Source organism: Tribolium madens, unplaced genomic scaffold (genome assembly GCF_015345945.1).
Source record: "Tribolium madens isolate multiple individuals breed KSU strain unplaced genomic scaffold, Tmad_KSU_1.1 Scaffold_1;HRSCAF=32;Tcas5.2_LG8, whole genome shotgun sequence".
Lineage (NCBI taxonomy): Eukaryota > Metazoa > Arthropoda > Insecta > Coleoptera > Tenebrionidae > Tribolium > Tribolium madens.
Genome location: NW_025400984.1, coordinates 3,805,377 through 3,830,151, shown reverse-complemented (window position 1 = coordinate 3,830,151; position 24,775 = coordinate 3,805,377). Strand labels below are relative to the sequence as shown.

General features: G+C 32.8%; 5 protein-coding genes across 6 annotated transcripts in view; 2 read left to right on the top strand and 3 right to left on the bottom strand.

Annotated features, from left to right (window-relative positions):
* Positions 1-1,982, bottom strand: part of LOC123016263 (neo-calmodulin-like) — a 45,148-nt gene extending 43,166 nt beyond the window's left edge. The window contains exon 1 of one of the 2 annotated variants that reach the window (XM_044416547.1): positions 1,863-1,982. In XM_044416547.1, coding sequence (XP_044272482.1) covers positions 1,863-1,901 — 39 coding nt within the window. In that variant the 5' untranslated portion in view covers positions 1,902-1,982. The remainder of the gene's footprint in view (positions 1-1,862) is intronic. The other variant, XM_044416546.1, reaches the window with a different exon arrangement.
* A 2,925-nt stretch (positions 1,983-4,907) lies between these two features.
* On the bottom strand, positions 4,908-6,428 carry LOC123003758 (cytoplasmic phosphatidylinositol transfer protein 1). The gene is made up of 6 exons (XM_044396740.1): positions 6,271-6,428; positions 6,077-6,225; positions 5,934-6,030; positions 5,816-5,887; positions 5,511-5,765; positions 4,908-5,463 (listed from the first exon to the last, which is right to left on the bottom strand). Exons 1-6 carry the CDS (start codon positions 6,319-6,321, stop codon positions 5,236-5,238), a joined length of 852 nt encoding a protein of 283 aa, XP_044252675.1. The 5' UTR covers positions 6,322-6,428; the 3' UTR covers positions 4,908-5,235.
* Positions 6,429-6,564: 136 nt separating this feature from the next.
* On the top strand, positions 6,565-7,672 carry LOC123003759 (derlin-2). The gene is made up of 4 exons (XM_044396741.1): positions 6,565-6,786; positions 6,837-7,070; positions 7,133-7,419; positions 7,468-7,672. Exons 1-4 carry the CDS (start codon positions 6,694-6,696, stop codon positions 7,589-7,591), a joined length of 738 nt encoding a protein of 245 aa, XP_044252676.1. The 5' UTR covers positions 6,565-6,693; the 3' UTR covers positions 7,592-7,672.
* On the bottom strand, positions 7,671-14,120 carry LOC123003757 (protein phosphatase PTC7 homolog). Its single transcript, XM_044396738.1, has 5 exons — positions 13,695-14,120; positions 10,514-10,693; positions 10,142-10,458; positions 8,006-8,144; positions 7,671-7,957 (listed from the first exon to the last, which is right to left on the bottom strand). The coding sequence occupies exons 1-5, from the start codon at positions 13,918-13,920 to the stop codon at positions 7,908-7,910; spliced, it is 912 nt and encodes a 303-aa protein (XP_044252673.1). The 5' UTR covers positions 13,921-14,120; the 3' UTR covers positions 7,671-7,907.
* Positions 14,121-18,423: 4,303 nt separating this feature from the next.
* The window catches only part of LOC123003653, an 8,198-nt gene continuing 1,846 nt past the window's right edge, over positions 18,424-24,775 (top strand). The window contains exons 1-5 of the mRNA XM_044396556.1: positions 18,424-18,823; positions 18,874-19,076; positions 21,386-21,803; positions 23,201-23,920; positions 23,975-24,455. Of these exons, the coding sequence (XP_044252491.1) occupies positions 18,536-18,823; positions 18,874-19,076; positions 21,386-21,803; positions 23,201-23,920; positions 23,975-24,455 (2,110 nt within the window). The 5' untranslated portion in view covers positions 18,424-18,535. The remainder of the gene's footprint in view (positions 18,824-18,873; positions 19,077-21,385; positions 21,804-23,200; positions 23,921-23,974; positions 24,456-24,775) is intronic.

Here is a 24,775-nt window from a genome sequence, read left to right as displayed (position 1 = left end):
TAAACATTGGAATTAGTTGAACAAATTTTTGGAATTTAATTAAAATTGCTTGGAATTATTTGGAATTTTTAAAATTATCCTTGGATTGTTTGAATTACTGGAATTATTTGTGAATTATTAAAAATCTGGAATTACAGAATTTCTTGGAATTATAAGAAAATGTCGCTAAATTTCTTAAAACTATCAGAATTAATTAGGAATTACAAAAATTATTTTGGAATTAAGTTGGAATTACAGGAATTAATTTGGGGCTATAAGATTTAATCTGAAAAAATGGAATTACAATGCATTATAGAAATTTCCGAAATTTTGGTGAAATATTTTTTTAATTTTTCTGGAGTTACTAATTTTTTTTTTTAATTATCGGAGTTAATTTCCTTTCAAAATTACGTTAAATTTCTTAGAACTGTCGGAATTAATTTGTAATTCTAGGAATTAATCTGAAAACAATGGAATTACGATAGATTAATGAAATTACTGAAATATTAGTAATATTTATATTTCTATGGAATTTTTTTTGGAATTAGAATTGTACACATTTTTTCAAGTTAACTGTTTCTCGTTTTAATAAAATAAATAAGCTGTGGTTTTTATTCTTAATACACAATTTGTTAAAAAAACATTTTTTTGTGATTGTTTTAAGGCTGCAAAACAATTTTTTCCAAAATTTTCTGTAAAGTAAACGAAACAATCAGTCTATTAATTAGAACAACAGACTGTAAAAAAAGTACTTTTACGGACTTATATGTCATGAGCGAACAATACATCAATTTATTTCTTCTGGCTCTGAACTGAACATCAACATAAAGTCAAAATTTTAAATTTTAGAATTTGAAATATCAAATTTTGACATCTTTGACAAATATTTTTCTAAATAGACCTAATGACAGTTTTTTAATTGTCATTACATTTAATTGACAATTATTTTCCATATTACAGTATAACTACTAACGCACGTTCAGGAACTTTGCTGATTTTTTCCCATCTTCTCCCTTTATTTCAAGCAAAGTTGCTAACTTAATTTTAGAATTAAAAGTTTCTTTAATCAGTTTTTAATTAATCCTATAATTTTTCCTTCTTGACGTTTGACATTTATCGGTCATTGACACCACTACCAACCTTGGAAACACTCAGACACTAAACGGAAAACCGACTTTTATTATTACAAATGACACTCATAAGATAAAATTTTGATGGCCTAACAATAAAGTAACAAAATGGTCCAAACTTCTAAGACAATTTCTGAGATTACAATCAGCCCTCGAGCAAACTTTCCCGATAAGACCGATTTCAGTAAAAACTAAATTCCCCAAGTTCTTAAACTCTTGATATAATGAAAATGTTGTATAAAGCACCACTTTCGTTGGCTGAATAAATTTAAAAAAATCCGGGATTAGCAAACCCGGAAGTGTGGCCCATTAATCACGCGATAAAACCAAACACGACACAAGGACCGTATCCGGTAAATTGATAGTGACCGGAATCGGGTCGCTTTTTATCGATTCCGGGCACCGGAATTACCGTTAGTTACCGCCCCTCAGGAGATCCGCGCCTTCACGACCATTACCTGGAACAATGAGACCGCTTGGCTCCGGGCACCTGTTGCATCGCTTACTTGATTAACAGCGCATACGATGTTAACAATTTATTGAAAAAAATTTTTACCTCTCCTGCGATCGCCATTAATTAGCCCCGCCCAGTGTGATTAAATCCAATCAAAGTGATTGCCCCCTCCCCTCAACTTAAATATTTTTAGTCGCTTCGACACTGAACACTGAAAGCTGCGATTGTGTTGCAAAAGCTGTGATAACTGATAAGAGTTTTCAAGGGGAAAAGAAGCGACATCCAACAGGAAACCTTACCCTTCGCATGACTCTCAACGAAAAGGACGAAGTCTTCATCGTGTCCTTAAAAAATGTCCTTTTTAGTAAATTTTGACGTCGACGGACGAGAGTCTGAACGGAGCAGTGCCACGCCGTAGACTGACTAAATTCACCCTCCAGCCGGCGTTAGACACCCCTTCCATCGACGTAAAGAACCGCCCCCAAAAACCCCACAATTTTGCCCCCAAACCCCTTAAAAAAATCAGAGAAAAAACCCCAAAACCCACCCCGAATTTCACACAAATCCAGAAGTCGTTCATTGATAAAATCACCGGAATTGTAATTATTCCAGCCCTCTATTTTCAATCGAGTTCCATGGAGATGGCGTCGCCGTGTCTGTTCAGATTCCGACGTTGCCCGGCAACGCTAGATCACGTGTCCACCGGAGTTTCCGGTCGCAATTACTAAAATCACCGCATTTTAATACCCGGAACGGAAATTTGCGACGAATATGAAAAATTGATCGAGGTTTTGCGGGGGTTGAGTCTTTGGGGCCAAGTGCCAGAATCGATAGGCGGCCGAGGTTTATGGGGGTGAATTTATGGACGAAAAAGGGAATACGAATCGAGGAAATTGAGGAAGGAGACAATTGGTCCAAGTTTGTGTTGTTTGGTAGAAGAACAGGAACATAAAACGATACACGCAAACTTGCGTTTTTGTATAATGAAAAATGGAAATTAATTATGAAGTCTAAATTGAATTTGAGAGTTGATTGTGGGGATAAAGTCACAATAAAACATTGGATAAATAACGTGGCGTTAAATGCTAATTTTTCCATTTTATTTAATTAATTTAAAAAAATTATTAAAAAAATTAACGCACCAAAAAATCAGTTACGCTGGTGTTTATTCACACCCTCTTAAAACACAAATTTAAATGCCTAACTATAATTTAAGTTTAATTAACCTTAACATTTTTATTATACTTAATTTAAAAATAATAAATCGACAAAAGCGTACTCTTTTAAATAAAGCAAAAATAATTGAAAAATATTTGAACATATACTTTTGTTTTTTTAGCCGAGCTGTTTATTACCCGAGATGCGTTCCGTTTTTCATTATTAGAAAATTAAACAGGAGATAGAATATTCCATTTTAAAACCAAAGTTTCCTATAAACATGTATCGAAAAATGGCACTCAAGAGAGCTACACCCCCTCAAAGGGGTGCATCTTTTAATAAGTTTTTTCCAATATTTTCGAAATCGTTATAGTTAAAATTACAAAATTTGATGACCTTAAAAAATGATAACCTTTATACACCTAAACGAATTAAAAAATAAATTGTTGTGAATTTTTAATCAGGGGTTTTTAAACTGGGTGGGTTTAGGGTAAAAGTACTCTAACTATTTTGGCCGTAGTTTTTTCTTTCAGCAACAAAATTCTAAATTTCATAGTTTTTCACTTAAAAAAAATGTATTGCGTAAAAATTTGTTTCGACATTTCATCTTGGAATTCTTTTAGGTGTAAAAAAGATATTAGCTGTACCAAATCTTGTAATTTTATCTATTCTGAAATATTGGAAAAAAAACCCTTCAAAAAACGTATCCATTTTTGGGGGTGTAGCTTCTTTACATAGCATAGTTTGGAAGATGTTTACAAAAAAACTTTTGTCTTAAAATTGAATTTTCCCTCTTTTATTTAAATTTGTAACAATAAAAACGGAACATCCTATATAATAAATGCAAAGCTATAGAAATCTTCTTAACCGTGTTGTATATAATTTTTTTTCAATACTACCACTACTGTCAGAAATATGACAGTCAAGAATATAATCTATAACACATGAGGCAAATTTACCTTTTTACAGACAAAGTTTTAGAAAAAAAGGTAAAAAAGGAAAATTGAGTTAAACTGCATTACCTACCGGGTGGGCATCGGTTACGCGCACTTGATAAATCACGACTTCAAATTAATTAAAACTGGCGATATTTCATATATCTAACTAATTATTGATAGGGTATAATTTGAGAATTTTTCTAATTTTTTTGGGTAATAAATGAGTCCGTAACAGTTTTGTGTGTTTTATGAATACTTTCTGTTAATTTACCCATAAAGTTTTTACACTAAATGAATCTGTACCTGTCAGCGCAACAAACTTTGATATCACAATTTCAAATTTTGACTTGGTTAGCCAAATAATCGCTTTTTTTTATTTAAACACAAACCAGACCCGTGATTTATGACAAAATGGTATAATTTGCCAACAAAAGAATCATTTACTGGTAGCCGACCGCTTTAAAGGGTCCTTTTGTTGTAAACCTTGGAATCTTACCCCAATTGCAGTTCCTCATTGTCACCTAAATTTACGATGGCACAAGTTAGCAGGTCATAAATAAAAATGATTTTCAAAGTTAAGATGGAAAATTGCGTTTAATTCAAAATCTAATTGGTATTTTTTTTCTGATTTTGTAAACAATTGTAGGAAGTGAATCTGCGTAGGTCAGTATAAAAATTAGAATTAAATTTTTTGGGTGATAATAAAAACAATGTTTACTTTKTTTTTTAATTTGTATTTCGCGGAAGTAGGGATGTGCAGGGAATTTTACGACCGAACAAGAAATTTTTACGATCCTGAGACAGGGAATTTCACATACCAACATCTGGCAGCACTGCTCCTGACATCCGTTCATTAAAAAAAAAGTAAGTGTCCTTTTTTTTTGCAAATATTGTTTTGTTTGACCAACTAGTGATAAATCAAAATTTAAGAATTATGCAAAATGTTTTGGTGGGTGTGCGAATGATTCACCCGGTATAATTATTGAAAAATTTTAATTTTTTTATTAACGGTTTGCTTTATGATGAATCTTTTATCAGCGCCATCTTGCGTTTATGGAGCAACTATACTACAACCTTAAAAACGGTATTTCTTATCGTAGCAAAAAACGATTTAACTGTTGTTTGGTCAATTATAACAAATTTTATCGGCAAAAAAGAATGAATAAATACGGCAAATGCGAATTGTCTTTATCAAATTCAATGTATTTAAAATTTTTACTATATTGGGCCAGGGTCAAATAAAACGAGTTTCTAGTGTGAATTATTTATTTTCCAACAATATAACGTTTTAATCACGATAAATAAGGAAGTTTGGGGACAAAAAATCCCCATTACAACAATTATTCTCACCTCTACACTACATACATACAAAAATGTTGAGAAACGAGCCCTGGTCCAGTGCACCTAAAATTCGTTAAATATCAGCCACTTAACTCAAACTAAAATTTCCTAAACGTCAAGCGATAACAAARGACGCACAAAAAACACATTTGACTAGTTTAAACAAAAGCAACTAAACATGAAGTAACATAAAAAGGACAAAAACGCAACAATCTTCTAACGTAACCTCCTGATGCTAGAACCACGAAAAATAGCCCTTTTTCTGGGGCGATTTGGGGCTTTTAGGCGACTCGGACGTCTGGGGGGTGCTATCTCCACCGCCGACTTTATCAACGAGGAGGGAGTTGGTCTGAGATTGCAATTTCGCCTCGTATTTCCGGACGTCGTCCAAAGACATCTCTATCCATTCGTCGATCCACGCGAAGGCTTGTCTATGCCCCAACAACAACACCTCACGAATACACTAAAACACAAATTAGAAAAAAAAAATTGACAAAAATCGTCAAATACCGAGTGTATAAAATCCTCTACTTTAGTCTGGAGACCAAAAACCTCAAACGAGGCATTAACTAACTTATAAGAACACATGATTGGGGTGTAATTCGCCCGCCAGCCCTCGACTAGGGGCCCCCTTTGGGTCTTTTTCGACTGGAAATAACGCGGGTCTTCTTCCTCCTTGTAGTGCTTGGGGCTCACTTCATCATAGGCGATGTCAATATGGTCAACTAGACGTTCAGCAAGTTGCTCAGGGGTCAAATTAAGACACTGAAATTTTCACAAGTGAAAAAAACCCGATTTCCTGAAACCAAACTCACGTTTTCCGTGCTACCGTTGTTATTCTCGTACTTGGTTTTGATTTCAATGTGAAAACGTGGAATAAACGAGCACTGGAACGAATCAATGAAAAATTTGCAAGAAGAAATTGACACGTACTGTATATTCGGTTATTGTGTACGGATAATAATTCCACGCTTTTTCAGTTACGTAAAATATCTTCGGTATTATCGCCTGGACCCAGTAAGGCAAACGACTACAAAAAACTCTCATTACACGCTKKAATTTTTTTTTATTTATACCTTGATAAGTGGATCCTTTTTTCAGTAAACTGGCCTTTGCCGTGTTCAGGATCGTGAATTTCCTTATTCTCAACCACTTCAACACCTTCCCCATCCCCCGATTGCTCCAAACTGTGCCTCGCAATCATGTAAAGTTGCCCCACTTGATACTACAAAAATCAAGTCAAAAAAATCAATTATCAGTACCAACTGACCTCTTCAATGGTGATAGGCATACAAATTCGATATTCTTTAGTTAAAACCATCGCAAAACCACTAGGAAGTTATTTCACTATTTGGAAAAATTTTGACAGTTAGTTAAACAAAATCGCAGCGCATGCGGACAGGTTCGCCAACGTAAACATTCCTCGCTGATTTTAAAACTAAACAAAGCCAGAATTAGAATTATAAACAGACTTTTCGCGACTGGAATACATCCCCATGTGTTTGTTTATCCCAATTCAATTTAATTTCGCACAGTTTGGGGCTTTGGCACCAACTGTGTGAAACTGAAGTTACCAAAATCAAGCGAAATGTCAACAATGTCAAAATTTGACAAGATAATTTCTCGTACTGATGTGGCTTTCAAAATCTGATTTTCCACTTAAAATGGCCAAGTCGTGATAGTTACCCCAAAAATGGCGTATCAGACCTTACGAAACGAATACCTGCATATGCCCCCCGTGACAAGGGCATACACGACAGCATGTGTGATAACAACCCTCGCTGTTGTAAGTTTTGCATTTGTGTTATGTTTTTGACTAATTCTGGTTTGTTTCAGCAATTAGAATTGGCGTCGCCGTTTCAGCTGTATTTCAACCCCATCCTGATACTGAAACAGGGCCAATTATGGCGACTAGTCACAACATTCCTATTTTTTGGAACTTTTGGTTTTAATTTTTTCTTCAACATGATTTTCACTTATAGGTACTGTAGGATGCTTGAGGAGGGGTCGTTCAGGAACAGGACGGCTGATTTTGTGATGATGTTCCTGTTTGGAGGCGTCTGCATGATTGTATCCTTTCAAATAAGCATTTTTCGTTGTGGAAGACAGTTATTGTCCTTAATGGGGCCCAGATTTTTGCATTTTTTGTTAACTTATTATTTCTGGGACAAGCCTTCACAATAATGCTGGTTTATGTGTGGTCACGGCGCAATCCTTACGTTAGGATGAACTTTTTCGGCCTTTTAAATTTCCAAGCTCCTTACTTACCTTGGGTTTTATTGGGGTTTTCGCTCTTGTTGGGAAATGCAGTCTATGTCGATTTGATGGGAATTGCAGTGGGACACATTTATTATTTTATAGAGGATGTTTTTCCAAACCAAAGAGGGGGTTTTAGGATACTTAAAACGCCGCATTTTATGTAATGAAAATAATAATAATTTTTGTAATTATTTTCAATGTTTTTTAGGCGTACGCTATTTGACGAAATACCTGAAGACCCGGACTACGCCCCCCCGCCTGAGGAGCGGCCCGGGGGGTTCGACTGGGGTAACCAGAATCAGGAGGTGAATCCCGAAGAGAATCGTCAGTGATACCAACCCTAGCCAGTGTAAAATACCCCCAAAAATTAATTTGTAATACTTGTTTATTAATAAAAGAATTTATCATAGCTACTTGTAACAACTATTTATTAAAACTAAAAATTCACAGTTTTGCACAAATAAAACAAGTGATGAGTATACCTAACTAAAAATAAGTGAAACACGGTAAAACCTAAATATTAGGTTTTATGAAATTTGGTTTCATAATCACTTAAAACGTCTTAATAGCACTTGAAAATTTCCCTACAAGCATCCGTAAATAAAAAATTAGCAGTAAAGGAACCGATTCAGTTTTTTGCCTAAATTTTCATATTGCAACAGTTGCCAACAAAACGGTTATGTCGTCCGGTTTCCCGCCTGAAAAAATTCAGTCAATTTTTGTCATTTCTTCGGGTGATTACGTACCGATAGTATTGATACCATTGGCAAAAGCACTTTGGGCGAATGGAGAGAAAAACGTTTCATCAAACGATAAATTGCGAGCCATCCAAGCAATGGAATTCGCCACCATTTGAAGACGGCTAGCGCAACGCTCGCCTTGAACCTAGAAAAAAATATTATTCGCAAATTGGGAGAAATTCAAGTCACACAACGTAAAATAAATCTACCGTTAGGTTTTTGTTCAAAAGAAAGCAACATATAATTTGGTATTGCTGGCARGAAAGCGGAAAAAATGTTAATCCAAGTTGGCTATGACACAAATATGATTTRGTTTTTGTRGAAATTTATCAATTATAAACACATTTAGATATTGGAGGTGAGCGAAAGCACCAAAAAGTCAAGTCGTTGATTGGACAAAATGACAAAATATTTGAAAATTGCGGCATTTTCCATTAAATATTTAATCAAGATGGCCATGACATAATTGGAACCGGTATCTGTCAGTTTGAGTCGACTCTCAATTGTCACAAAAATTTTATAATTTTGAATCAAGGAAGGCTGTGGGCTATGAAAAATTAAAAATGAAAGTGTTGGACGACCATAGCTGACAAAAAAAACAAAATTTGTTGGCAACGCTTAAGAATAAATAAAGCAAATATGAAACATGTCATTTCATCTTCTGTCTCTATTTAAATCAGTGTTGGAAACTTTATTTGCGAATCACAGCCTACTTAAGCTACTATTATAATAAAAACGAAAAAATTGCAATTGTATAACCATCACGTGACTCAAATTTTATCTGCACCCCCAAAACACCTCGTCCTAGTTAAATTAACATTATGAAATGTATATTTTGCACTACATTTAGTGTTATGAGCTTGAAAAGTTTCAGTGAAAGTTTTCTTGAAAACTTTGAAATGTCATAAAAAGTATTTAGAGTGAAAATTCCAATTGGCGGACACGGAATTTTGGACGATTTGTCATTCGACTGACATAAAAATGTAAAACGGGCCTTAGACAACTAACCTCACTTTCGGTTTTTGTAATTTTTATCTTGATAGCCAGAGAAAAAATGACAATAAATCAAAGTAATAACGTATTGCTGACAATACTGTATAGAAAATGGACGCCAAAAATAAATTTGAACTAAAATTTTCAAAATTGAGTTTCAAACGTCAATCATAATGACAATAAAGCGTGGCTTACATTGACATTTTTTGAAATGAGATAAATTTCATGTCCAAAATTCCGTGTCTGCCACTGTATTAGCTTTGTCATTGACAATTTATTGTCAAAAGTCATTTTTGTCAAAGAATTTTACGGTTCAAAAGGTCCTTCTATTAAGTAGGCCCACTAGTTGAAAACGTGTGTCGCATAGCAGTTCGTATGTTACCTAGATGTCAAAAAATTATTTTATAAAAACTAAATTATTGATCTAAGCAAGTTGAATTATTCGATGAAACATCCTAAAATGAGATATTTGTTATTTTGACATTTCTCATTTGTCATTGGAACATTTTATCTTTCGCAGACACACGTTATAAATTTCCACGCTTGCTTGATAGAATTGCTTTTCGATTTCGTTTGTATGACTTAAAAATAAAAATAATGATATTATAAAAAAAAATAAGTGCTTCGATATATAAATGCTAATTAAAAATAAACGATATATTCCCAAGATATTTTATTTAACAATTTTAATGCACTGTTACTATCGTTGACAACAAAAAATCAAACGGGCAAATAAACAATTTATAGTGGACAAAAAGTCCTTCCATTTAAATATTACCTAAGAATTTTACAATTTTTAAAACTTTTGCGTGTAAAATATTCACCTGCAAATTCTACTAAAACATTAAATAAGCATTTTGTGTAAAAAATCAATTGAAAAAGTAGCCAGAGTAGGCCCTGTAACAGTCCAAAGCCCACTCGGAAGAAAACACAAATTAGCTAACTTGGTGTAAACTACGAAAAAACGGCATCATAAATTATAATGTTTTTGTTTTGATTAAATTATAAATAGTGGCGATAGCGAAGTTGTATATTTGTTCCAAATTGAGTCGACTGTGTCAAATAAAAGTCACAACTGTCATATAACTTTTGTTTATCATAGCCAACTTCTAAAATAAGTCGTGCAAAATGTCATTTTTATTGGCAAACCTTTTTCAGCTCATTGACGAGTAGATTTTGGGGTAAATTATCGAAAACTCCGTCGGTGGCCACCAGAATAACATCTCCATCCTCGACTGGAAAATTATCCGTAATGGCGGAGTCCGGTTGATCGGACAAGACATCGGCCTGATATCCAGGCGGCGGTAACGACAATTGAAACGGAGTATTGAAATAATGCTGCTGTTCTTCACTTTTACGTATCACACGGCCTTTTCTCACAACCATAAAACCACTATCTCCGATATTTGCGGTGTATAAAGTATTGTTATCCTTATTGAGTATAACAACACAAGCTGTGCTACTACCTGCAAACATTTCATTTTTTTAACAACGAACAGGTGGCAAGCCTGGACAAGGTACCCAAAATGGCCTTTTTGTGGTGCAACAATTCGCAGTAGCTCCTAGCCAAGAGTTCCGAGGGGTTAGTTGGGGTAAAACGGCCAAATTTGACGAGACGTTCACAAGTCCGCATCAAGTGGAGGGAGAACTCGCCGGGGTCTATGCCGTAGGCCCGCCAGCCCCCGACACCGTCAGCGACACCTGCAAGGATTAGACGTTATGTAGAGCCCCAGACCCCAAACTGAAATCACTATACTCGTTTTCATATTTGTGCATCGAAGTAGTCGTTGAAAGGGGCCATTTGAAAGTGACAACCATGCAAGAATTCAAACAATCCTAACCTCAATCTTTCCTAAAAATTATTTTTTCAAATACAAGATTTGTCAACAAGAAATTACCACCTAGGATTTGAACTTTTAGGAAAGTTACATTTTTTATGTTGTTTGTAATTTTCAGTTTTGTATGCCTAAGGTTGGTTACCCCTTGTTGACGTTTTATGTCAACCTGCTGTCAACTATCAATTAAATTATGCATACAAACTGACAGGTAACTTAACCTAAATTTTGACACTAGTGACGATATCTTTTGTTTGTCACCAGAAACCAACCTAACCAATTTTATGGCAACCTATTCACAAATGTCCCTAAATCCTAGGGAGTAATTACGACAATAAATCTGTACCCCAAGTAGCAAAAAATAATTAAAATTATTTTTTCATTATTGATGTGATTAAATTTGTTCTGAATGACATTAATGACACTTTTTGTGTGAATCGCCCTTTGAGTTAAAGATGCATTTACACTTCTACAACCCACTTGATGCATATTAATATGAAAAGAGTATAATAATGTTGTTTTTTAATTCACGAGGGACAAGGTCCCGATGGCATTACGTAATCTATAGCAGAAATCACAAAAAACTAAGAAATAACAGTAAAAAATAGTACAAAATCACATGTTTTTAAACTATAATTCAGTATTGAAATTTAAGAATCTCATGCAAAATTTGATACTCCGAAGTGATGAAACTTGTAAATACGCCACAATTGCGTGAATAATGTGCTGACATCATATTTCACTATAGAATTACAGCTTTTTTTGTTTTTATAAGAAAGAAATAGAGCGAAAATTGCGTTATTTTGACACAAAAGCGAAAAAATTTGGTAATTTCACGATTGACTAAGCCTGGGAAAAAAATCATTCATTGGTTGTGACACAGTGGCGTAACCAAACCTGGGAATAGGGGAATGACCGAACGATTAATAATAATAGTAATAATAAAGTACTATAAAAATGTAATGTTTTATCAAGAACAAAATTTTTCGAATTGACTTTTCCAAAATTTTTATTTTTTTTAAATGGCAACCCAATATAGAACTATTTTTCTCGTGAAGGTTATGAACTAAAAATTACAACTATCTACTTTATACATATTTAATTTTTTCAAAAAAATTTTTTTACATAAATTGCAATTTTTACAAAAAAAACGCATAACTCAAAAACAAAACAAAATTTCGTTCTCAAAATACAATCATATTTTTTATATTACTTTAATTTATATTAATTTTTGTTTTTTATAGGCAAAAAAACGCTTGCTTCCATACTTTATATTCACAACCAAAGTGGCCTGGGTTTTTCAATTAAGTTGGCACTATTGAATAAAGCACATTTTCATTATATGGAGTGTTTTATTTTATTTTAGTATTTTATTATGTCAAAGCAGTGTAAATCTAGAGAAATACAGGGTGTTTCAAAAGAGTTGTTGATCACTCTAAAACTTTGTAATTTTTTTAAATGACAAATTAATAAATTAAAAAAAAATATGTTCTAATTTTCTAGCAACTGTCTATAAATGTGATTTTTGACGACACGTTGACAACAAATTTGAAGTCTTAATTTGGCAATATTGACTTTCAAATTCAAATATCATAATTTTAAAGTCAATTATCATTTGTTCTTGAAGAGCGGCCGTTGTCAGCCGTTAGCTGTAACAATCTGATATCACAGACTAGAAAGATTACTAATAATTCAGTGTTACCAATAGAATGTTTTGTCACAATCATTTACAGACATTTGGTATAACATTCAGTTTCGTTTTATCAAGCTCTTAAATTTTGTATTCGTCACCAAAAAAAAAAAAATTAAGAGAACTTAACAGATAAATCTAGCCTTAATTACAGAATGTTCTCTAATCAAAATATACAACTGGTTTCATAAAAAACGAGACAATGACAGTAAGATAAACGTCACTTTAGTGATAAAACAGTGTTTTTTCATATTATCACAAGGAAGACACTTGAAAAAAAGATAGATTATATCAATTTTATACCTTTCGTTCACTTTGACATTTTAACACGAATTAAATTAGTTTGTCCCGTTTTTTATGAAACGAATGGTACATACACAAGATAGACAAAAGTTATGAAATTAGTCATATTTGGGCTTACTTTTAACTTTGTCAGGTATTAAAATTTGCAAAAAAAAAACACGTTATGACTTTCTTTAAAAATTGATATTATGAAATGTAATTATCTAATTTAAAAAAGCAATAACATCGAATATAAAATACAATTTTATTTCGATCTCTTGGGTGGGAAATAGCTTATGTACGATCACCAACGTAAACAATACATTTTTTGACATTTGATTGCATAGTCTACTATGTCAATGCGTCAATTTTGTTAGAGAAGCATATTTTATGACAAACAGTTTTAATTAAATTTAAATTTAACCTCGGGAGAGTTTCATTACTCCTCAGTCAGATAACCTGAGCCCTCGAGGTAATGACTTATTTCCCACCCCGGTGGTAATATACTTTTACAAGCAGAAAAAACACCTATTTTTTATGAAGAGTACAGATTTAAGGACAAGAAATTGAATCTTGCCCCTGTCACGCCACTGCTGCCAAGGTAACAAACCTTGATGACGACAAAGAAATCGATTGAGGAAAAAGTGTGTTAATTTGTCGAAGAAATCCTCATTTCGTGTGCTCAAAAATGTCACACACGTGTCTGTTACCCAACCAGATCAATGAAAACAAATGACGTCGATCCTTGATATCAATGTAAACAAAAATCGGCATAAATTAGCTTCTGATTACTGATTCTGTTTGGAAAATTTGTGAATTTTGAACCAGTTTGGGAAAAAAAATGGCCGCATGAGGGGAGGCTGTCACGTGACACATTTAAAGGTTATGTACTGACCCAAAACATCCGCCGACTTGTGTCTTGCTGTGAACCACGCATCATCCCCGAATTGTCCCTTGATCAGTCTCTGTATTCCCCTCTCCTTTGAGAAGCCACAAACGGCCGAAACCAATTGGGGGTCTGGTTTTTTCTGCAAATTGGGATCGGCCGCCGTTGAAATATTGCTGATTCCATTGAAAATAGCACGCGATATAAGTCTACCAGTTAACCACAACGAGTGCATTATATAACTTTAAAAAAATTCACTCGAATTTGACTTTTGTATCACAAATACGAACATAGCGTCGCGGGTGCCTTGACAAACACGCAATTGTTCCAAATCACCACCACCAATCGTCTACTAGGACACATTACGGGAAAAATCGAGTCAGCTGTGCTTAACACCACCACATTGCTGACGCCATTGCTAAAATCGTGACGTTAGCGACATCTCGTGAGCGTCGGAATGGCACGTGACGGGCGTCGGTTTCAAAATCACGCGCTGAGYGCTTATTTTAGAATTCACTTGTTTTGCCAAATTTCGAAGCACTCTTGATATTGATTTATTGGTACCACGCACTACYCTAGTTGATAGTTTCGATTGAGTGTCAAAATATCAGTTGTTTCGATTTATACTGACTTGATTTTTCTGTTTAATTTCGTGTGTGATAAACAATAATAAAAATTGCTCAATAATTTAATCAGTTGTTGATTGATTGCGCCGGAATTTATGTGACCAGTAATACAGCGGGTGATTGATGAATGAGTGATTCGGCGGATTTTGGCCATAAATAAAAACAATTTAATTCGATTTGTTTATTATAACATTTATCTATTGCAAAGGTCGGGTTTGTTTTTTCTTTAATGGAGCGAATGGTCGTTTTTTGTGATTATTTGAGCTGCGTGCAAGTCGATAACGTTTTTAATTTATTTTTCTATAATTAAAGTTACACTTTAAGAAGCGAGTATTTGAAAAAAGTGTGGTAAACATAAATGTTTTCGAGAAAATTCAATAATAAAATATTAAAAACATCCTGAATTGGTAGAGATAAACTGATCGAGTTTTATAATTACCTATTTAAAAATGTTTCATCGGATAAATCGGTTATTGCCAAGTTCTATATTTAGCTCTGGGTAATGATGATCCTATGAAAATAGGATTAGGAAATGCAAAAATAGATTACTTTTTCCACACGCTAAATTAAAAAAAAATGAAAATCTGGAAAACAAAGTTTTTCCACCCTATAGTTTTAGGCAGAAATGGGGTCTATTATCCAGTAACTTTCACCTGTGGGAAGAAATAATACACTTTCTTTCCTTGTAATATAAATATAACCATGTATTAAGTAATACCTTGCCTTTTATTTATAAAAAAATGTTGTCTTAAAAACTACTGTTTACAAGAAAATAATTAAAAAATATTTTTTTACAATCTTGTGTGAAGTTAAACTTACTTATCAAAATCCATACGCAAACTTAGTCATTTTTTGTTGAGGGCGCAAAATTTATATACAGCCGACATTTCACACACTAATAAAACAGAAATGACAACTAAATTTTATAGTATTTTAAATAATTAAATTAAATATTGTAGAAAACACATTGTTTATACAGAGTGGTTATAAATGATTTTCATCTAGCCAGCTTTAGAATTTTTTTGCATGTAACTTTATTTGTGCCGCTGTACTTTTTTTGAAAGCTCTAGTTCTGTCATTAGTGTCACTTATTAATTAATAATAAATTGTGGTTAATTAAACTTTTATTGTTTCAACTAATTTCCAATAATAATTGATAATAATGTATACTTTGGAAGAAAACAAGTCTATTTTCGAAGTGGACGCTTAGTAAACGGCGATATTTTAATTTTGAGTTAAAACAAGTAGGTACCCCTATTTTCGTAAAGCGGCATTTTGTATTTTACATGGAAAATTTACAGCTGGCTAGATGAAAATCATTTATAACCACTTTGTATTATGTATACAAAATCGTTTTTTAGCTTTCAAATGCATTTTTGTCTTGACCTTCGGTACTTTTGCATTTAAAAATTTAAACAAAAAATCAAACAAAAATAATTAGGAAATATAAACAACTGTGAGTTGCTTCAAATTGTTTTCTTGTTTAGAATAATTTTTCAAATTTCTTATTAAACAAATATATACAAACGGAAGAAACCTACCAAAAATGTTAAAATTAGCAATAAGTATATCAAAAAGAGTAAGCAAAAAAAGTTGGTAAAAAAATAAAACTCAGCCAAGAACTAATTTTTTACATCTATACAAAAAGACGACTAAACAGATAAATAAGAAAAAAAATAGAAATAGAACTACTGACAAGTTGATTTACTACAATTTATTTCTGTATTTTTTGAAATTGGGCTTGACATACAGAATGTTCTAGAAATAATAATAGAATAAAAATTAAACTTAGCTAAATCAAGGTGTTACATATATGATTCAGACAACATATCGTTCTTTTTTTTTGATAAATAATAGTGAAAAAAGAATAAAAATAATCAATTATTTTTAGAACACACTGTACAAATATATASAGYATGATTCAAAGATGTCGGACCAACTCTCGAATGGTGGAAGACTTTCAGCTAAGCATGGAAAAAACTCTCTCTGAAAACCTCTGAAAGAGGTTTTTTTAAGAATAGAATTTTAACTATCTTAACCTCACATTTCAACAAATTTAGTTCCTTAATATGTAAAGCCTTTTTCACATTTAAAGCGCGGCTTACACAATCATGGCTTACTGTTATGCCAATTTCAATGAAATGGATTATAGATTCTTCTTTTACATAGAAATCAAATGTTTCCGACCTATTTAATTTTAAAAAACGCAATTGCAAGGTTGCCAATGTAACGATAGTAATGGCACGAGATATACGAACATAAGTAAAACAAATTGTAAATAAAAAGGCAAATACCAATATATGAATGTACCAATAACTAAATAAACATAAATGTAAATGAAAAAAAAAATAATGTAAATTAAAAACTTAAAAAAATCAACAAAAAAATTAATTATTTTAGTTATTAATAAAAATGAAGTGAATAAACAAATTACAGGGTGTCCCAGCGAGTTGAAAAAGTCCATTAGCGACCTTTAAATGGTAAAATTATAAAAAAATGTATAGCACATTGATAGATACTAATCTAGTGCATCACCTAAAATTATTTTCAACCATACAGCATGTCCCAAATATAAATTACGATACAAATTTGTTTTTTTTTAAAGTAAAACACCGTATGTTTCTTTTTTAGTTTTAGAAATAAGACGTTTTCTTTGTCAAAAACATCCACTTTTTAAAAATTTATTACACAAAAACTAAGAGAGCTAGAACAAATGTTTTCTTACTTCTGCAAATAAAAAAGTACAGTATTTAAAGCTGTAGCAATTTTTTAATGTTTTGCATTTGTAAAGATTAATAAATTAAGAAGTTTGTTAAAAGTTAAATAACTTAAAAAATTTATTCAGTTTAACACAAATGTGATTATTATTAAGTGATATTTCTTTCATCTCTTGTGCAACTGTGCACTTTTTGGCTACTGAAACAATAGTAATTATTTTTTTTAATGTGTAACGTTAAATATATTTTTAGTTATTGATTATAAACAACTAAAAGTAAATAATTCTAGAAAGACAATTTAATATTTTTTTAAATGCAAAAACAGTTAATAAGATGTTCTATTTAAATTTTGTAAGTTATTTAATTTTTTACAAACGCCTTAATTTTTTTATCTTTGCAAATGTAACACACTAAAAAAATTTTGCAACCTTATAGCTTGTACCTTCTTCTTTGCGGTAGTAAAAAAATATTTTTAGATGTCATAGTTTTTGTTCAATAAATTTTTAAAAAATGCATGTTTTCTCAAAGTAAAGTCTTATTTTTAAAACTAAGCAAAATTGACCAATAACAGTTTATAAACATTGTCATAAAAAAACTACATCCAAAAAACGCTAAGAAACATATGGTGTTTCAAAAAACACAAATTTGTATTGTAACTTATTTTTGGGACATGCTGTATGGTTGAAAACAATTTTAGGTGATGCACTAGATTAGTATCTATCAATGTTCTATATAAGTTTTTTTAATTTTACCATTTAAAGGTCACTAATGGAGGTTTTCAACTCACTCGGACACCTGTATAAACGCAGTAAATATGTAACGGATGGGCTATTCTGATACAATTTAAACCCAATTTTGTTACATTAAAATATTCATTATTGATCCTTCAACTTGCGTCCTCTAAATTGAGTTAAAAAATTAAAAAGTTAACGACGAACCTTCCAGCAACAATATTTTAATTTCAAAATGAAAAAATGAAAATTTTAACTTGATTACGTAGCAAGAAAAACTCCAATGGAATTCAGACGAAGTTAATTAAGTTAATTCGGCTGAATTTTCTTTCATTTCACTGTCAACGACTCTTTTATCGCTGACTTGATGACTTCCGCAATGCAAAACTATTTGAATTAAACGTGATTTATTTCCGCTTTATTCCAATCAATACTGCAATTGCAATAATACAATCAATGCCCCTCCCATTATTGTGGGGTAATTTACCCCCAATTCCCAAGTTCTTTGACTTTTTTAAGTAGGTTATTGCGCATTTCGCACGTCTTAATTCCGTGCCTTCTTAATAGATCTAAATTGAAAAAAGTCAAAATAATTAATCGAAACAATTCAGGCAAGATTCAGTAGAGAATCATCGAACAAAACGCGTGTAACACAATAAAGGGCATTTCCGCTTCGTACAATAATAACATAGGAAGTGAAGTGGGGGTAATAATGACACGATTATAGTCCGGAAACACGAAARGTCCGATTGAATCGCCTGTGGCAGTGTTGAACGATGTTCAAAAGACGAAATCGCAGAGAAAGGTGTGCCAAAGTGCGAAAATTGGAAGAAGCAATCCTGCCAACTGCCAAACTGCGATTCTGTCCCGAGCAACTCCAAAATTTGAACTACATTTTCCAGAAACGGCTGCAGGAGAAAATCGCGCAAAGTGCGGAAAAGTCGCTTTTACTGGCAAGGTCAGTGACGGAAAGGTTGGTCCAAAGGCTGGTGTGCAGTGCGGGGATTTTGGACCCCAGATTCGCCTCCAAATTCCTGATAGCCAATCATGACAGACTCGCAGGAGTAGGATTTTTGGTGGTTAAGTCGCTCAATTTTAGTCGAAAATTTTCCAGAATTTACCGTCAACTGACTTGGAGTATATCCTCAGGATTGACTCGCTTTCAACCCCAACTCTCTACGAAAGCGACCCCAAACCGCGATACTCGATTATTGAAGCCGATCCTGAGTATCCTCCCGGTTATGCTCGGCTGCGCCTCCACACCACCACCATGAAACTGTGGGGGGATTGTGCCAATTCGGCAGGATTTCTACGCCGGTAAAAGCACCAAATGGTTTGCGACTTTGCTAAAATCGGACAAAAACGAAAAACACAATATTTTTTTTATTTCTTGCTAGGTTGTAGGAAAAATTATATCTCTACACTGAAGGGAAGTGTTTTTTCCTCCCTTTGCGGAGGAAAAACACAAAAAAAATATTTCTTGCTGGGTCGTAAAAAAAATTATATCTATTATATCCTATTAAATAGGAAGTACCTATTTTTTTCCTCTTTTTGTAGTTACTTATTCTTGACAAATTTCAGACAGTAACTTCCACCTGTAGGAGGAAAAAATACACATTTTTTTCTTATAATATAAATAACTATTACATAATATCATGCATTTTATTAAAAAAAAAATATTGTAAAAGCTGTTGTTTAAAAGAATATAGTTATTTTCGATACAAGTGCGCTGTCAAATTATTTTTCAGGTCTAAGACCGAATTTTGTGTGGAGGTCGAAAACTTGAAAAATAAGACAGCGCACGTGTATCGAACAACATTTTTCATGATCATCAGCGAAATTTCATAAAAACGTGAATTTATTGAAAATTTTGAGGTTAATTTTGACAGATGTCAAATCAAGTATATAAGTTGAAAGATTTATATATTTAGTTATATACCAGTTTTCACATTATGTATCTAAGAGAACGATCATGAAATAATATTTTTTTACAGTCATTTTACACACAGACGACATTTCACACACTGACAGAAATATGACAACTAAATTTTAAAGTACCGTGCGATCAAAAAAATAATAAATTAGAGTAGGCGGTGATTAAAGTCCTTCAGATGGCAATCCTGATTTTTGACATCAAATGTCAGCGGAAACTTTGACTAGTTTGCGTTTTATTCCTTTTGAGTGAAATAATGTTCACTTTAGAGCAGACATTTTTTATTGCTGTACAAGAGGGAAACGGTGGATGGTCATTTGCACTTTGAGTTTGTGTGGAAAATTTCTAGCTCAGATTTCCAGCCAATGTGTTGCCAACTGTAGAATTCAATCGACGCCTACTCTAATTTATTTTTTATTTGATCGCACGGTATTTCAAATAATTAATAAATATTTTCGAAAAAACGTTGTTTACATTATGTGTGCAAATCTGTTTTTTAGCGGTTAAAAGCATTTTTGTCTTGACCTTCGGTGAGTAAAAAAATGCCATATTCTTAGATTAAAAAATTTAAACAAGAAGTCATACAAAAAATATGAAGGAATAAAAAGACTGTAAATTGATTTAGACTGTTTTCTTATTTAGAATTATGTTTCAAATTTCTTACTAAACAAATAAATATACGGAATAAAACAAAAAATTAGAATTAGCAAAAAATATATCAAAAACATTAAGCAGAAAAGGTTAATAAAAAAGTAAAACCCAGCAAAAAACAGATTTTTAACATCTATACAAAAAAATGCACCTGTTTGCGACTTTGCTAAAATCAGACAAAAAACAAAATCACAACATACTTTTTTTATTTCTTCAAGAGTGAGATTCCAGAAAGCTAAAAAATATCACAGTCTTAAAGTTTTATTCTATAAAATAGTGAAAATTGAAGTTTTCTAGTATTGGTAGTTTTTGTGCAATAGATTTTTGAAAAAAGTGTGTTTTTGTCAAAGAAATTATATTTTTTTTTCAAAAACTAAACCAAACCGACTAATAAATGTTTGGTGTAAAACATCGGTTATAACAGTTAATCCAAAAATGCAAAAAATGTGGTGTTTTAAAAAAAAAACAACTTTGTATTGAAACTTATTTTTAAACACTCAGTGTACTTGGATATAATTTGAATATAATTGAATATAATTAATTTTTGTGTTTCCTGTATACAAATTTTTAAATATTTTAACATTTGAAGTCAAAAATTATTTTACCAACGTGTTAGTCACTCTGTATGATCTTTTTTAATATACAGACTCTTTTTTTATTATTGCAAAAAAATGCAACTACAAATTTTATATCAAAAAATAATACTAATTTGTCAAATAAACGATGATTTTATAAAGCTTTGTTACGAATATACGGGGTGATAAAGTTCTATGGTAAAAATTAAAATCCATTAGTTCCTCCAAAATCAAAGGAATTATTTTTATAAAATCTTACAGGCTTTGTGAGCCACTAAAAGCGCATATTTTTTACTTTATTTTTACTTTTACCAGAGGCGTGCATACTGATTCGACACTGGATATTATTTTTATTTTTATATGTAGTTGTTTTTTGTATATTTTTTAATACAAAAAAAGTGATTTTCTTAACATTAGTCAAGTCGCAAACTCCTCCTAGAAACCCAACACTTACTCCAATTTTTTAGTGACAAAGTCCAGGCGAAATTAGTGGAACTTTTGGCTCAAGCCTCAGCTAGTGACACCCCAAACTCGCCCTTAAACATCGACGAGTCCATTCTTTGTGGAACTCCGGGAAAAATCGTCGATGCAAACACACTGTACCACATTTTGAAAATACCAAGTAACAGACACGTGTTTTACGGCCCTTCCGGAAACGTCCCTCGATTTCCGGACCCGAGAGACTTCCGGTTAGCCATTGTGGACGAACCCGGAGGCGCCCGGATTAAAGTCGAGTTTTTATCACCGGCTTTGGCCAATATCACCATAGATGTGCGGATTTTGATTGGGATTGGCGTCGATTCGTGGCCTTCTACGACTAATTTCCCCTCAAGGGTTACGTTGGGGCACACTGACTGTCTTCTGTACCACCAGGCGGCCCAAACTGTACGTAAATAATACAGGGTGGCTTTTATAAAACTAGCAGTCCGACCAATTTGATTATACCCGCTGAAACACCCTCTACTTTCTCCTTAAACACCTTCCAATTGAACTAGAACTATAAAAAAATTAGAGGTGATTTTTAAACAAAGAAACACATTTTTTGAAATTGTCAGTAAAGGAACTTAACAGTCCGTAAAGTAATCTAAAATAGTCGGCAAAAAAAGCACTTTTTTGTATTTATACAGGCTGTGTCAGAACTCACGCCCTAGAGAAAAGTTTCAAGTGAGATAAAATAATTCTCCAATAATTCTAAAAAGAATTACAGTAATCACAGATAATTCCAGGAGTTTCATAATTTATCGTATTTCTATTGTTTTTAGATTAATTCCTTTAATTACAAATTAATTATTGTAATTCTAAAATATTTCCTTTGATTTTAAATTAGATTTTTCTACGTTTATAACTTAACGGTCCGTAAAGTAATCTAAAATAGTATGCAAAAAAAGCACTTTTTTGTATTAATACAGGGTGTGTTAGAACTCACACCCCAGAGAAAAGTTTCAAGTGAGATAAGATACCAAGAAAAGAAAAAATGTTTAAAAAATTCTAGCTGTCAAAAAAAAATGACATTTTTTCATGTCTATTTAATGATACTGATGATCTCGTATATGTTTTTTTTTATAATTATTTAGTAAAGGCACAAAAATTTTGCCAATATAAGCCACAAATGACTTTAAACAGAGTTACAATTTAGGTTACAGCTTCCTTGTTTCTTCTTCTAATAACCTGTAGCAAAAAAAACTTGAAAAACTATTTTTCCAACAATTTAAACTTCTATAACTTCGAAATTTTTGTAGATTGAATTTTTTTAACATTTTTTCTATGTTCCTGGTATCTTACGTTACATGACATTTTTCTTTGGAGTGCGAGTTCCGGCGCAGCCTGTATACTTACATTAGTCAAAATCGTTCTTAATGTTGACACTTTTGCGTAATTACTAATTAGTTACAATTTAACTTCTACGATTTTTTACCTATTGTATTTTATTAAACACATAAATTAATATTTAAAGCTTTTTTCTCTAATATTTAAAAATGCACAAAACATAATGATAAAAAATTATGACTATTTTATGAATCTATTGATGTTTAGAATGTTTAACATAAAATTGGTTGTGTTTTTGAATAAATCACTCTGTAAATAAAGCCAAAAATAGAGAGCGTAGACGAAATGGTCGTCATTTTGATTGGGGAAAGAGTCGAAAGAGATAGAACACTTCTCTATCTCACTTCAACTCGTGCAAAACACCATTTTCATCTTTGTCTTTTAATCCATTTTGTTCAAAATAACGGCCATTTTGACTTTCCTGTTTCTTGTTGTCAAAAATCCCATTTTTTCAGGGAATGTACTTGATAGGGTTTGGGGTGCAGTCCTCGGCATGGCAAATCCGCCTCCCGGCCGCCCAGGACACAATTTTGAATCATTACGGCCCTAATAGCACCGTCCGAACAATCCTCGACGTACTTTTCGACGCTTTGGACGAAATTGCCAAAATTCGTCAAATGAAAAAACAATCATCTTACAAAATTCTAAATCGCTACATTTTTCTAACAATGCTGTTTAGGAGACTTGAGGAGGCCTCAACGACACCCTCTGATGACCTTTTAGAGTGGTCGCCGATGTATCTCTCGACACACGTCCTCAAAATTTTGGACAAAACAATCGAGATTTTGCGCGAGCAAAACTACGCCAATTATTTTTTCAAAAAGTCAAATTTGTTGGTCAATCCGGGGCATTTGTGCGAAGATGACTACATAATAGAGGCAAATAACGTAAAATCTTACATTATTCGACTGTTTGATGAAGCGTTAATGTCAACAAGAAACGACCAAGAGTTTAATAAAGTCATTACGGCACAAGAGAGCGAAACTTTATTACTCTACAAGTGGAAGGATTTTATTGACAGTCTTTTGCCACCGAGTGGGACTAGAGCCCGGCGTTTTTGCTTCGCAGGGTCCAACAGTAGGGAAGTTGCCCACACTGAATATACAGGGCGTCAACTGGAATATATAGGGTTGCTCTTGCAAAATTTACTAAATGTCAAACAAGCAATTTTGGCGGTATTTAGTCTACAGTTGGGTCAGATTTTTGCACTAAATTTTGATTTTTCGCAGAGTGAGACCTACATGGTTGAGGATCCAGTGATCAAAATTGAGGCAAATGTTGAGGAAAGTCATCTAGAGGATGTCATTTATCTCTTGGTGACAATCATGGACCAAGCTAGAGATAAATACTTGTCGAGTCAAACAAACCCAACAACTGTGAAAAACCGACCAAAAATCAAAGTCCAATTCAATTCCTACACCTCAAAACTCATCGACTCGATTCGGAAAGACAAGGAAACGTCACATTTGACTTTTGAGGATGATTTGAGTTTAGTCAAAGTGACACTTAAGTGGCTTTACAGAGCCATGGATCAGAATAAGCGTTGTCTGGCACCGATTTTGAGGCCCTATTTGCATACACTTTTCGCTACCTCACACTCAATTTCCTGGCATCTGGATTTCATCAAACAGAGAATGAACCGGGACGAGGTCACCGCTTTGGGCTATTTTGCGAAATTGGTGAATTCGACGAAAATCACCCCAGCTGAAGGTGTTTTTTATAATTTTATTCCGAGGGGCCGTTAACTTAAAAAAATGTACAACTTTCTAATTGAAAAGAAAATTTACCGAAATTACAGTAATTCTAATAATCCATCGAAATTCTATTGCAATTCCAGCAAAATTTGCGTAATTTTAACTTAATGTTCGTAATTCCAAAAAAAAATTTTGTAATACCAAATTAATTCTGATAGTTCTAAAAAAAACTCCGATAATTCTAAAAAGAATTCCAGTAATTACAGATAATTCCAGGAATTTCATAATTTATCGTATTTCTATTGTTTTTAGATTAATTCCTATAATTACAAATTA